The sequence below is a fragment of the Schistocerca cancellata genome, chromosome 12, assembly GCF_023864275.1.
Source record: "Schistocerca cancellata isolate TAMUIC-IGC-003103 chromosome 12, iqSchCanc2.1, whole genome shotgun sequence".
Taxonomy (NCBI): Eukaryota; Metazoa; Arthropoda; class Insecta; order Orthoptera; family Acrididae; genus Schistocerca; species Schistocerca cancellata.
Genome location: NC_064637.1, coordinates 147076446 through 147091793, shown reverse-complemented (window position 1 = coordinate 147091793; position 15348 = coordinate 147076446). Strand labels below are relative to the sequence as shown.

The window sequence follows — 15348 nt, the reverse complement described above, 5'->3', positions numbered from 1 at the left end:
CCCAAGTTCATCTCCATAATATTGAAAATGATAGTAACAGGCATCTTCCATGCTCAAGACTGACACAAACACACAAGAGCCATAAGTACCTATGTTTGAAATTCTGTAACAAACTCCTAAAGACAGTGAGCAATCTACCAATGACTAGTTTTAAGCCTATCATAAAAGTTTGATTCAAATGTATGCCATACTACTCAATTGAGGAGTTTCTAAACTGTGACACACATGAGATATGCAATAAGCAGTTAATGCCTTCATTATGAAGTATGCCTATGTATGTGCGTGACAGTAATGTATACGCATTTACATTTTCTTCATGACACTCAAATTAAAAAATATTTCTGTATTGTATATGTTATTATTATTATTATTTTTGCAATATATATCTACATCTTCTGCACATGCAATTTTCGTTCTGTTTGTGTAATTGTAGTATTTTAAATACTGAACATACTGTTGAAGCCAAATGCATGGAAAACATACTGAAAGGCAAATGAGGTTGTATGCTATAATCCATAAATGTGCAATTTGACTAGAAACCACTTCAGAGAAGTGGTGTCAAAAGCCTTCTGGAAATCTTATAAGTGTAGAATCAACCAGAGCGCCTCTATCGATACAACTCATTATTTCATTGAGTGAAGAGCCAGTTGCGTTTCACAAGAACAATATTTTCCTGAATTTGTTCTGGTTATGTTAAGACTGTTTTCTTAGACATTTCATTTTTAATTTCACAGTTTTGGACTGTATCCTCAACATTTTCATTCACGAGGTAATATGGCACTAGTAGATATCGGAGAGGTACCTTAGATCTTGTACACAGTTATTTGTAGTTCTGAAATAAGTACTGGCCAGTCTCTGCTACCAAGCATACACACTGCACAAATAAAATAAATGGCAGCTGACCAGAGTTTTATGAGCACTGATCGACATGAAATCCTCTACAGGGAGTAAAAGTGAAACAATAACACAACAATAATACAAATACACTCATGTTCAGAAAAAGCAGACCATCTTAAACAACTAGATAGGCCATTGATATTCACAGGACATGTATATAAGTTAGTTCTGCAGAAATGATTAGTGTTTGAACCATTTCAGCCTGTGGTTAAACGTCAGCATCGATATTGTGGCAGGACACCACCTACTGGTAAAATGTGTCTGCAGCTCTTGTCGCTATAAACTGAAGGTAATGATGGATCAGTGTGACTTGAGATGTGCAAGATGCCTTGCGGATTTATGCATGAACCGTACTGTCAATTCAGTGAGTTGGAAAGTGGGAGCATTACTGACAAGAAATAATGTGATGTAACCATCCAGGAAATTGTTGCTAGTGTGGGATGGTTTCAGCATTGCAGTGGGTGTGTGCAAAATGGTTGGTGAAAGGCTGTAAAACACAATGAAGTGGGTCAGGTCACACCACTCAGAACACCCCCCCCCCCTTCTCCAAGAAGTTTGATTCTTTATATGAATAGCATTGCAGGACGGATCTGTCCCCCCTCAGCTCTGGTGCAACAGTGTAACAAATTGTGCACTGTCAAGGGTGACAGTCCGTTGCCGTTTATTACTGCACGAGTTAAGTGCGCATCGTCCACGTCTCTTCCTGCCTTTGACGCATGTGCAGAGACATGTTAGATGGCAATGGTGTAAGTAACATCATAAATGGGGAGAGAAATGGCATCAGATAGTGTTTTCAGACGAATTCAGGTTCTGTTTGTTAGAAAATGATAGCTGCATTTTGCTTCACTGCAGGAGTGGCATCAGTGACTGTATTTGCAAGAGATATACTAGAGGTCTTATGATGTGGAGTGCTGTTGGCTACAGTCACGAACCACAATTGGTGTGTGTCCAAGGGACTATGACCAGTGTGACCTACGTGAATGACGTCTTGCAACTTGTAGCCAGACACAGTTTTTCAGCAAGACAGTGCATGACCACTTGTTGCTCACAAACATGTGCCTTCTTGAGGTTACAGGCTATCAGCCTTTTGCCCTGGTCCACCAGATCAAAGGACTTGGCACCAATCGAAAATATGTGGGATGTGGTGAAACGATGGGCACAATTGCTGTGACCCAGTGCTAACCACCACAGATGAACTTTGAAACCAGGTGAATGCAGCATAGACGGCTTTATCACAAGACACCATTCACGCCTTATACACATTGATGCCATCATGCATAGAAAAAGTTATCAGGGCCCATGGTGGGTCCTGTGCCTACTAGGCAATAGGACACGTTCTGAACCGAGGTGTTCTGATTTTTCTGAACATGACTGTATCTTTTCAGCAAACAGCATACTGCATATCATTAAACCCCTCAAAAAGAAATTTAATGCACTTTGAAAGCAAATAACAAGCTTCAAGCCTTTGATCAGAAAATAAACTAAACCTTACATAAGAGATTTCTAGGAATACAAACATATCATAAATTAAGATGGAATGAACATACTAATTACCTGCTCGAGAAACAGCTCAGCATGTTCTGCACTAACAGCTGTTTTGCCTTATGTTGACAGGAAGACAATTTTTTCATATGCCACATATTTCCACTGTCTGGTCTTGTATGGTATAGTATTCAGGGGAAACACTGCAAAAGTGGGAAAAGTTTTCAAAATACAAGAACAAACTGTGAGATTGATCTGTGGTGTTTCAAATTGGACATCCTGTGGGCACCTATTCAAGACACTTTGATACTGACACTCTCAATTCTGTATATCTACTCCTTTGTGATATTTGGAATCAACAAAACTAATGTTATATATTCACAATAACATGGTAGCAGCAAAGTCTTCACAAAGACTCCGCTAGTCTCAATATAGTACAAGAAGGAATGAACCTGGCTGGAATAAGAATTTACGAGCAAACCAGTGGACGCAAAAAGGTCATTGACAACCTTACTGTATTAAAGATAATACTGAAACAGTTTTGCATAAACCATACTGTATATAATTTAAATGAATTAGAGTTATAAGATTTGTATAAGGTGTGTTACATTATGAATTATGTAATCTGTATGCAATATTGTATATCTTGTATAGATATTGGCTGCAGTGCTGCTTTTTTGTTGGTTTAACCTTGAATTTAATATTACGTATCTTGTATTTATATTGTTTACAGTATTGTTTGTTTCTCTTCTATTTTTACCCATATATTATTGTATTCATTGGTTTGTTCTATACTACTGTACAATCTTTGTACAAAATGTAATTTTACAGGCCCAAATAAAAATGATTCAGTCAACCAATGCTATTAAATACATCATGGAAAATTCAGATCATTTTGAACATCACAGCAAAGAATTATCCTACTTCCTAAATATAATTAGAGAAGTATGTAAGCACAGAACTTTGATTTTTCACTGTGCATTAATAAACCACGCCTTTTCGACAAAGGCCCTGTTGACTTAAAGCTCACTCTCCGACAGTCTTTTTGTTGTGCCTATCTGCAACGCACTATCATGCTATAAGGTGAGTAGCCACTATCATTTACCTACACACATAAAAAAAAAATATTGCATCACCCCAATTCCCAGAACTCCTGAAGATAGACATTGACTGAGACTGTTGTATCACAGATACGGTTCCTGTGACTGTTCAGAGATGTCACTAAACCCGCCCAACATGTAAACAACCATGCACGAGCAGTGCCCATTAGACAGAGGGAGTCCGACAGCCGATCAGTTCGTCATTCCACCATGGACAAGGTACACGGCTCATGTTGTGTGTAGTTCAAATGTGCCTAGATGGTCAATACCGCAGTTTGATCGCATCTGCATTGTTACTTTGTGCCAGGGAAGACTCTCAACAAGGGAAGTGCCCAAGAGTCTCAGAGTGAACCAAAGCGATGTTGTTCGGACATGTAGGAGATACAGAGAGACAGGAACTGTCGATGACATGCCTCATTCAGGCCGCCCAACGGCTACTACTGCAGTAGATGACCTCTACCTACGGATTATGGCTCGGAGAAACCCTGACAGAACGCCATCATGTTGAATAATGCTTTTCGTGCAGCCACAGGACGTCGTGTTAAGACTCAAACTGTGCGCAATAGGCTGCATGATGTGCAACTTCACTCGCAACATCCATGGCAAGGTCCATCTTTGCAACCACGACACCATGCAGTGCGGTACGGATGGGCCCAACAACATCCCGAATGGACCGCTCAGGACTGGCATCACGTTCTGTTCACCGATGAGTGTCGCATATGCCTTCAACCAGACAATCATCGGAGATGTGCTTGGAGGCAACCTGGTCAGGCTGAACACCTTAGACACACTGTCCAGTGAGTGCAGCAAGGTGGAGGTTGCCTGCTGGTTTGTGGTGGCATTATGTGGTGCCGACGTTCGCCGCTGGTGGTCATGGAAGGAGCCATAATGGCTGTACACTATGTGAATGCCATCCTCCGACCTACAGTACAACTATATCGCAGCATTTTGGCGAGGCATTCGTCTTCGTGGACGACAGTTGGCACCCCCATTGTGCCCATCTTTTGAATGACTTCCTTCAGGATAACGACATCGCTCGACTAGTCGCCTGCATGTTCTCCAGACAAGAAACCTCTCAAACATGCCTGGGATAGATTGAAAAGGTCTGTTTAAGGACGACGTGACCCACCAATCACTCTGAGGGATCTACGCCGAATCACCGTTGAGGAGTGGGAGAATCTGGAGCAGCTTTGTTGAACTCGTGGATAGTATGCCATGACGAATACAGCCATGCATCAATGCAAGAGGACGTGCTATTGGGTATTAGAGATACCGGTGTGTACAGAAATCTGGAGCACCACCTCTGAAGGTCTCGCTGTATTGTGGTACAACATGCAATGTGCGGTTTTCATGAGCAAAACAAGGTCAGAAAGTATGTTGATCTCTATTCCAGTTTTCTGTACAGGTTCTGGAACTCTCGGACAAGAGGTGATGCAAAACTTTTTTTTGATGTGTTATTGACAGTGAATTGGGTATAAACCATTGAAAATCTGGTTAACAGTAATTTCTAAATCTGTACTGGCTACTTATTGCAATGTTTGTATCATCTGCAAACAAAACAAACTTTGCATCCAGCAATGTAACTTAAGAGATATCATTAATGTACACAAGAAAAAGCAACGGACCCAAGATGGAACCTTGCGGAACATCACATGTAATTAATTTCCAATCAGGTGAAGACTGACAGCTTGCTGCACTGATATTTCGCAACGATACCCTTTGTTTCTTGTCAGATAGGCAAGACTCAAACCATTTCGCACCACTGCTGGTGACGTCATAACATTCTAAGTTGCTATGATTTGTCAGACTCGAAGGCTTTTGACAGGTCACTGCCAGTAGCCTTTAATTAATTATCTAATGAATGAAGGACATTCTCATTCGATGTGTAAATAGCCTCTTCTATATCAGAACCCCTAAGGAACCCAAATTGTGACACGGGCAATATATTATTTGCATCTAGTAGGCAAAAGTCAGTTTTAAGAATACTGCATGTTCTAGTTCAAAGCAACAAAAACAAAACGTGAGAGTATTACTGCATATTTGCTTGAACGTCGTTACTTCGTTTGTTGAGCATTCCTATTCAGTATTGTTATTGATGGTGAGTTATGGTGTGGTTATGTTAACTCCTAAGAAGAAATCCACAGCTGAGACCTAACAACACACATACTCGAGGAAAGGGCAGTGTCAACACAATGTTTTTCATCTGGTGGCTCAAAAAGGATGTGCTCTACGAACTCCTCACCAGGGGTGTGTCGATCGTAACTAATGCTAGTTGCCAACAATGAGAGAGCTTTCGGTCACGTAAGAAAAACAACCGACAAAACTGCATGAAGTGTTGCTACTACATTATAATAGAATGCACTCTGTCGATGTCGCAAACAAGACTATACAGGAGCTTGTATGGTAAGTCTCTATCAGCACTTGTTCTTTTGGTCTGGTGCCGTCAAATGTTTACATTTCCCACTCATCCAAGAACCGTCAAGAAAATTTCTTTCGGCGCGAAAATGCATCTCAGACCTGGTTTGATGACACCTATTAAAATTCGTGTCTGTGTCGTGGCGTAATGTGCGTTTGCAACAGCGAGGTGCAAGTTAGGAAGGGACCTATAATGAAAGTTGATTCTGGACAATTACTCTATTGGTAGCCGAAAAGACGTGGCTTTCGAATGCGAACTGCAAACCTTTGATGACAAGGCGACATGTCAACAGAACCCTCTACCGGAAAACACCTCTGGTGCGTCATACACGGCATTAGTGACAGTACGTGGGTCATATGATAAGAATCTCTTATCGACGCACCCAATTTTTATGCGTGATGAGTGAATGAGATACGCCTCCTTGCCTGATTGAGGTGTTCCTGTGAATGTGATCTCTCCCAAGGAAATGATGAAAACGCAATAGTTTGCCACATAAACGACAACAAATGAACACAAGAGTTTTACAGTCATAGTTTCTGTCTGCTCTCTCAAAATATGTTTTTAACGTTTTTGAAGTCGCGTTCGGTTTTGGGAGTTTTGACTCCTGAATTCCTTTGTTGTAACATAGTTCGCACTCGTTTGTTGTTTTTCATTTCTGTGATTGCCACATGACTTGTATTTTATAGTCAATGTATAGTTTGACAACTGCCAAGACTACAAAACGGAACAAACATTTCAATGACAGGATGGACAGCTCATAATGTTGTGACATAACAATAAATGGCACGTGGGAGGTTTGAACCGGACTCGTACGCTTTGCAGTCCAACCCCATGACTACTGAATCACGACGCTGTAGCCCTGCCATTTTACTCAATGTTACACACGTTTTCATGCTTGATCTGTGTTCAGTTTTTGACGGGCTATCCACTAGGCCATCTTAACACTAAATCTGAGGGGGTTGCGATGGGGAGTTTTTCTCACAACCAGTATGTTTCTACAGCAGTTTAATGGGGAAACTGCTGAACATTTTCAGACTGTTTTCGTTGATGTGAAAGAATCTACTGGTGCCGCAGGAGAAATGATAAATGGGTAATTTCCAAGAATGTTTGCCTATCGAAGCCGCGCGCTCCAAACGATGTATGTTCGGCATATGACAAGAACGAACAATCGAAGCAACAAAAATCTATTATACGTACTCGTAGCTCTTAAAGCATACATCTTAGATTACCAGACTTTTTCGGTTCAAATGATTGTGCTTGTCATATCCCTTAATATTGACCATTCATCATAGGGCACCCAATATCGCTGATAATTAATTTTTTCTGATGTTTACTGTTGTGTTCAACATAATAATGTGTTGGAGTGGGCCGCTGAAGGTTTGACTTTGACGCCATCGCGCTTGTTTTGTTCTCGACGTTCAGTTTGGAATCCGCAGAGGGCTCTGGGATCAAGTCACGTGTGTGGATTGTTAAGGCGGTTATATACGATTTGTTGCAGTCAAGTTACGCGGAATGTGGTAAGTGACGTGCTGTCTTCCAGTACATGTTTTAATTTAGTATTCGTACTTGATATCATTTTGCTTGGTTTCTTCTACAAATTCTTGAACTATCAGATCTTACTGTGGAAACGAGCGCGTCCCATATCCAATGTACAGGTACACCATGGGGCCCTGTGCCAAAGAAAGAATTTGTTCCAAGAAAGGGAAGAAAAGTGTAGTTTTTGCCTCGTGATGCCCAGTTCTGAACTGTAGAACATATCATAAATTTTTGCGTAAACTGATGTCACATGTGTCACAGGTTTGTTTGAACCTTATTGTAAGTTTCGAATGTGGCTTGATTTCCGTTTTAGGTTTGTTTTGGAATCTAAGAGCGCATTTGGCAGTAAATAGGGTGTGGTATTAGAACGTCGGAGTAAGTGACTGATATTAGTATGCACGAAGTTGCGCATTAGTATGCACGAAGTTGCGCAACCGCGAGCACAGCGGGAATCAGAATACGCCAGTATGTCGATACCTGCGCTGTTTCGGCAGAGCAGTAAGCCACTTTACCATTGTTCAGGACTGCTAAATTCTTATTCTGTCGTTGAGTCTCGTGTTTTTAACGTCGTTAGGAGACCTGCGCAGGAGTGAGCACAGCGTTGTGTTAGCAACAGAATAGCAATACACAAGGCAAGTAAGTACTAATTACGAAACAGTGATCGTGTTTACGCAGATGTAAATTTAGAACATAGTAAGGTGGGAAGTGATCAGTGTAATATTACTTCCCGGTATTTTTTAGGTTATACATAGCTTGTGATTAGTGTAGCTACGGTTGCATAATGTTTCTCTAGAGCTTGATAGGGCAGTGTTTGAGAAAATAAAGTACTGTATAAGAATCGTGCCTTTGTGGTGGTGTTAAATCACTGCACTGAGAGCACAATACCTCCAGTTGCGTCAGCCTAGACGTGTCAAGAGAATGAAGAGAAGAGGCCTTCATTGTGGACGTTTAGGACCGTACATAGTGAAATGCTGATACCTGTCTTGCACATCGTATTTGATATCTTTAATTGCTGACAGTGTTAAGTAGTAAAATACAAATGATTTTAATCTATACCAGCCGTTCAAAAATTACTCAGTAAATTTTGCAGATATGTGCTTACTAAATAGCTTATCAAAGAGACATTGAGATTGTTTTATGGCCTGTTTGTTAGTTGGCAAAGAAAGGGAAATGTTCTTAAACCAATGTGTCAGAAGGTAGACAGTGAATGAAGTGCACAACAGAGGATCATACCAGTTGCTGTGAAAGCAAAAGGCTTCATAAGCTTTTCGTAAGCAAGTCCAGATGAGGACATTCTAATTTTCCTTTATTAGGCTCTTGTGAGGATTGTATTATTACACAGTGTAATGACTATGATGCAGTATTCTTTATATTTTAGAAAACAATTTGATTTTGTGGTATTGTTGGTGTAGTAAAAAGGCACAGACTGTAGTGATGTTGTGTGAAACTGGAATTTTACATTGCAGGTTTTGAGTAGAGGGCAGGGGAATGGTTTGGAAATACGGAAGCGTCCGATCCCGCACGTCTGCTTTGACTCATGACGTCACAAATATGGCGGAAACGACCATAAACCACGATTCCAATATGGCGCATATAAAGTCGTTACGTACACATTATGAGGACGAAAATACATCGAAAAAGAAACACACACACTTTCCACAAAAAGCCTAATGACACTAACGGGACAAGCGCTGGAAATGGGGTGTTTTTGGGTGGGGGCAAACTAAATATAAACAAATTTAGACGCCACCCCCATACAAAACCACACAAACGACGAAAAAACCGACATCACAAAACTCCCCAAATTCCACTAAACACAATATCATCTGGAATCGGACACTTCCCTTGACCTATATAGCTCAACAGCAGCACCCGATCCCATAAATTAGGATCAAACACTTCCCTTGGCCAATATAGCTCAAAAGCATCTCCCGATACCAATAGCAACATACACAGCCACACATTGGGATCGAACACTTCCCTTGACCTGCGCACTGTTAATTTTATCTGGCATATCCATTCCTGAACAAAAACAACAACTGATTAATTTTACTAAAATTACCACACGACGTACAGCGAACAACACTAAATTAACCTTCACACAAAATTATTAACTCACTGAAACGAATTCCACTACAAACACAGCCAACACTCGAACAATTCTGGATAATGAGCAAAAGGAAACTGAGTCCATTACACCACACAAACGAAAACCCTGAACATACCACCAGAGAGCACAACAAACCACAACACGACAACATCTACAAACACGCCACACTCACAAACCAAACTCCGCGCCGTCATGACGTCACACACAACACCCTTACGTCACGGGTCAAAGCTGACGCGTGGGATCGGACGCTTCTTTCACCGAAACAAAGATTTCAGGCAGGGAGGGCTATACAGGTAGTGACAACCTGTATTACACAATCTCCCCCCCCCCCCCCCTCTCTCTCTCTCTCTCTCTCTCTCTCTCTCACTCTCACGCTTTGGTTTCCACCCTTAACTTTCCTGGTTGTTTAGTAATTGGTGTCACTCCACATAAATTTGTTTTGCATTTTCCATTATCATTTCAGCAAAATTCTCTTGTGTTAACTCTTCTAATCTCACTTGAGGGGCACATTGAAAATCCTTATTCCTTTCATTTAATTTATCCATACCTATAATTTCTTTTTCCTGTGATATTAGTTTTCTTCATTCTTCTTGAGTATTCATGTTTATTTTTGCTCTTACCAGTCTATGGTCGCTACCAGTATTAAATTGATTTAAAACTGAAACATCTTTGACCATTTTGGTGGGTCTCATGACTTGGGCTTCTCCATGTCCATTTCCTATTATGGTGTTTCTTAGGAAAAGCTATTCATGATGAATAATTTATTTTCTTCCGCAAGTTGAACTAGCCTTTCACCCCTTTCGTTCTTCTTGTCGATTCCGTGGCAGCCTACTGAGTCATCACCCTGTTTTTTGATACTGACCTTGACATTTAAGTCCCCAATTACCAGTTTAAAGTGGCAGTATTGTCCTTTGTTATGTGCATTTTGTATTTCTTCGTAAAATGCTTCTGCTTCATCATGCGAATAGCTTGCTGTAGGAGTGTATACTTGGACTATTTGTAGTGTCAAAATAAATACTCAGAAATTATTCAGATGTATGAAAACTTATAGGGTAAGTGTCACAGTGCTTTAACCGAGAAACATTCTTTCAGATCTCTGCAAGATGGCGAACTGCCACTCTGCTGGTTCCTATCAATAGCTGTGCTCGGCATAGCCGAGTATTTTAACCCCCTTGGCAAATAGCTGCAGGAGAAACAGTAGTTTTCTGTCGAGCTGTGACAGTGCTGAAGCAGTCACACAAGCGAGACTCTCTCACATGTGACAACTGTCTGGCCACTGAGGACAGACTGTGTACAGCAACTGCACCTGATGGGAAAAGCAGTCACTGGGTGATGGGATTAAGGAAGATGCGGGGTTGGGGAGGAGGACTTGTTCTGCTGCTTGTGGGAGCATGCAGGGATGTGGTGGGGACAAGGTAGGTTTGTGGAGAAGGAGGGAGAGCACAAAAGAAGTAGGGGAGGAAGAAAACATTAGTGGAATAGAATGCTGTATAGTGCAGGAGTGGGGTAGGTGGGTGAAGGACAGTGACTAGAGTATTGTGGAATATCCATCCTTGTTAAATAGGAGGAGAGAACCACAGCTGATAGGAGTATTACAGTTGTCAACACTAGGGACTAGTGAAGGTTGAGGCCAGGGGGGCTTACGGGAATTTAGGATATATTGCAGGAAGAGTTGTGCTTGTATCAATATGCTGTGTTTCCTGCTTTAGAAAGAGGCCTATTTGGGCAGAAACTCAAATGTATAGTAGCCTGTTCGTTGTGCCTCTATATGGTTAGTAGGGATATACCCTTTTCATTATAATATTGTTATTCCATCCTACATTTTCCATTTTTCAAGTTTCTAACACGGTTGAAGGTATTAATGAGAACAACATTCATGGCCCAAAACCCCCTGTGGCAATGGAGATCCTGTTAATTCATAAGATTTTATTTTGCTGTTTTCATGTTCTTTGTAATGTCAACTTTTGGTTGTCAGCTAGCATAGTATTACACTGTTTAGTTATCATTATGTATTTTCACTCGTAAGAAATTATTTCAGACACAGCTTGCTGTTCTGCTATTTATTGCATTATGTAGTGTCACAGTTGGGTTGGACATGAATATTAAATATTGTTTTTGTTGCTTCCTAATTGCTGGAGTCACCTCCGATGCGGCTATGAAAGGGTTTGTCTCTTCCTTGCTTGAGTATTGCTGCAGGGAAATGTAATACTGCTACTCCCACTTTTCTTGTTTGGATTCAGTGGTTTCTGAACATTCAGCATCATTCATTGAGCTACCTAGATCAAGTAAGGAAGTTCTGTCTAAAAAATATACATAAAAATGAACTTCAATCAAGAAAACATGATTTCATTTCATAGCAAGCTGGATGAGACAGAATGGCACTTCAATGATCAAAATATGTCAAGCAGTTCAAATTTTGAAGATTCTTAAGTAGTTTTTTAAATGTTCTCAATGAAACATTTCCACCTAAAACTTGTTTTAATAAAGTGACAAAAGACTTGGAATTGATTACAAAAAGTATAAAAATCTCTAGTGCCAAGGAGAGGCACTACATAATAAATTAAGCTATAATAAAAATACTGAATTTGCTGAATATGTTAGGTGATGCAAAATTATATTTAAGAAAGTTGCCAAGGCAGCAAGACAAATGGCAAATAACAGTTTAATTTTTAAGACATGATAATAAATCAATTACGATGTGGGCTGTAGTGAAATATGAGTTGCGTGTTAAAGCCTCTAGTCCTGGAATTTGTAAAATCAAAATGATTATCGTAAATCCAGCTCAGTTTTCAGAATGCTTCCACGAGTTCATTAATATGGTGAAGTCAGGTGTCAGTGTTGCAGATTATGACAATAAAGTATATTGTTTTGGACTAGACCAAATGTCTGAATGCCTCACAAAATTAAAACATTTTCAACAATAGTAGGAGGAAATGTTATATTAACACAGAAAAGTTTGAAGTTCTGCAGGCTGGGATGAGATACCCACAAAAGTTCTCAAATTTGTGTGTAAAATAAGACACCCACTACCTATAATAACAAACCAATCTTTTGAACATGGATGTTGGCCAGAGGCACTGAAGTACGCGGAAGTAAAACTGCTGTTCAAAAAGTGTTGAGAGGATATGGGAAATTATTGTCCCATCTCTCTTCTTCCAGTCCTGTCAGAAGTATTAAAAAAAGCAGCTACCATTCAGATTCAAAATGTTATTGAAAGATATGATTTGTTTTGAAAAAATCAGTTTGGTTTCCAGTGTACAAAAGCTACTAATAGAAGTAATTAACAAGCTTGTTGACAAGATTAGTACATCATTAGACAGTAAAAAACAAAGATACCAGGGATCTCTTGTGACCTACAAAAGCCTTTGTCTCGGTACACCTTGCACTTCTTATCGATAAACTTGACAGGTATGGAATTAAGGGTAGCCAGGATTGTCACAGGTTATGGATGTTGGGGAATTTCTAACATGTCAAGGAAATTTGGAAAAAAAAAGCCACTGGAATTCCCCCTCCCCCCCCCCCCCCCCCTTATCTTGTTGGGATCCCAGATAGATTGGGTACTGAATAGAATTGTGGATCAAAGAAATTTGTTGCACAACCTGACTAGAAGAAGGGACCGGTTGGTGGGACGCATTCCGAGAGATCAAAGTGTAAAAATCATAGATGGAGACCAAGAGATGACTACAGTAAGCAGATTCAGAAGGATGTAGGTTGCAGTTGTTACTTGGATATGAAGAGACTTGCACAGGATATAATAGTATGGAGAGCTGCGGCAAACCAGTCTACGGACAGAGGACAACAAAAACAACAACAACCCAAAAAACCATGCGATTCAGTTCAGAACAAAACTGTCAACATCCTAGGAAATTAAAACAAACCATAAAAATCAAAATCTAGAATTGAATTCTGTGAAATTTTTGGGGTTAAATCTAGGCAAGAATTTAAATTGGAAGATCGTGTGCAATATCTGGTAAACACACTATGTAGCTGTGCATTTGCACAACAAATATTAGTTCATGCCACTGACATGGACATGGGAAAATTATGTACCATAGCTACTTCCACTCAGCTATAAGGTATGGTGTTTTTTCTTTTGCAATTTGAGCAACTTAATGTGCATACTTAAGTATTACAGGAAAGAATTATTAGCAGTGTGTGTGCTGTGCATCCAAGGAAGTCATGGCGCCCTTTATTAAAAAATCTGTAGTTATCAACTGTACGCTCCCTATATATCTGTGATATTATTACAACAAACTAAAAGCCAAGAACATTCAGAGTATGATCCTAAGTTCATTGGAGGGAGGAAAAAAAATCTACACAATAATCTGCTTCAGTGATGCTGTACTCAGTTGAAGGTTTCAGGGCCTATGCTTGAGCAGGATGTACTTGATCGGTTGTCTTTTGTCAATATGTAAAAGCATATTTTCACAAAGAAGCTGCATTAAAGTTGAAATACTACTCTGCCCTATTAACTATAGTTTTATATTAGTGAAATTGTATTAACCATATTTTCATGTCTCTTGTACTCTTATCAAATCATTAGCATATGTTTGTTACGAGATGAATAAATCACTTTTCTCAATACACAAATACCTTTTGTGTATATGATCCATATGTTGTCCATTGGCATATACATCAACTGGATAACATCAAACTTCTGTCAAATCAGAACACCCAATGTGAAACCTTTACATACAAGTCTGCCTAAAGAATGAAGGACTCAGAATGACATTTTATTTTTATTTGTTTGAGTAACTGTCATGACTGCTGTCAATAGTATATCTATTCCTAGAAGACGTCACACTTCTCAAAAGCAGGTTGGCAGTGCTAAGAATTTCCCTTATTTGCATCCCCTCAGGTACTGCCTCTCACAAAGTTACTGTGATTGCCGTCCCATCTTGAAGACATCTGTCGTCCCTCACCATGGCAAATAAAATAACAAATCTGCAAAAAATATGTGCTCTTCTCTAAATAAACTGTTTTACGGTTACGTGACTATCATTCGTGGTAAGAATATGTAGGAATGCATACCACTCATCTGGAGTGATTTTTAAAACCATAATATGGGTTTTATTATATATTCATATAGTTTATAATACTGATTTGAATACATATTTTTCTGTTTTATTTCAGTGCCTGCAGGTGTATCTCGGAGACACCTACACGACGATCCCTTCCCCAGCAGCGTCCATCTCGCTGTGATCCGAAAGCAGATTCGACAGCAGAATGGCTTCAGAAGCTGAGCACGGTGGTGGGTTCCGAGTGGCTGGTGAAGATGTCCCAGTGTGTCAGAGCTGTGTGTCGTCTGGAGCTACTCCGTCCTCCATCACTTCTGCTCTGGAAGATGCCGACAGCATGTATTCCCAGTCAGTTTCTGATGTGCCTGAGAGCACACCGTGTGCCGCAGACACCTTGCGTGTGAGTGTCAGTGACTTGCCAGATGAGATACTGATAAAGATCTTCTCTCATATGTCTTTCAGTGAGCTAATAGATGTGGTACAGAAGGTGTGCTCTCGTTGGAGAAGGCTGTCTCAAGATTTCGAGTTGTGGCATGACAAGGAATACCATGTCAGGTAAGAAACCTAAAATCTACATGTGAGTCCCTTGTTTGGTGTTTAACAAATATTGTAGGGTGATACTTTATTTCTTATATTGTAATATGGATGTGGGGAAACATTGAATTTGAGAGTACTGTCAGCTCATCTTAGAACTTTGGAATATTCTAGTTTTGTATTCAAAATGCATTCCAAGTTTAGAATCATGTAATGGAGCTGTGTGTGGTAAATGTGATTTTGAGACATGGT

At 40.0% G+C, this 15348-nt stretch overlaps 1 protein-coding gene across 1 annotated transcript in view; it reads left to right on the top strand.

Moving 5' to 3' along the window:
- LOC126109533 (uncharacterized) overlaps nucleotides 1-14746 on the top strand; it is an 80007-nt gene extending 65261 nt beyond the window's left edge. Inside the window, exon 11 of the mRNA XM_049914552.1 lies at nucleotides 14678-14746. Coding sequence (XP_049770509.1) covers nucleotides 14678-14746 — 69 coding nt within the window. The remainder of the gene's footprint in view (nucleotides 1-14677) is intronic.
- Nucleotides 14747-15348: the final 602 nt, after the last annotated feature.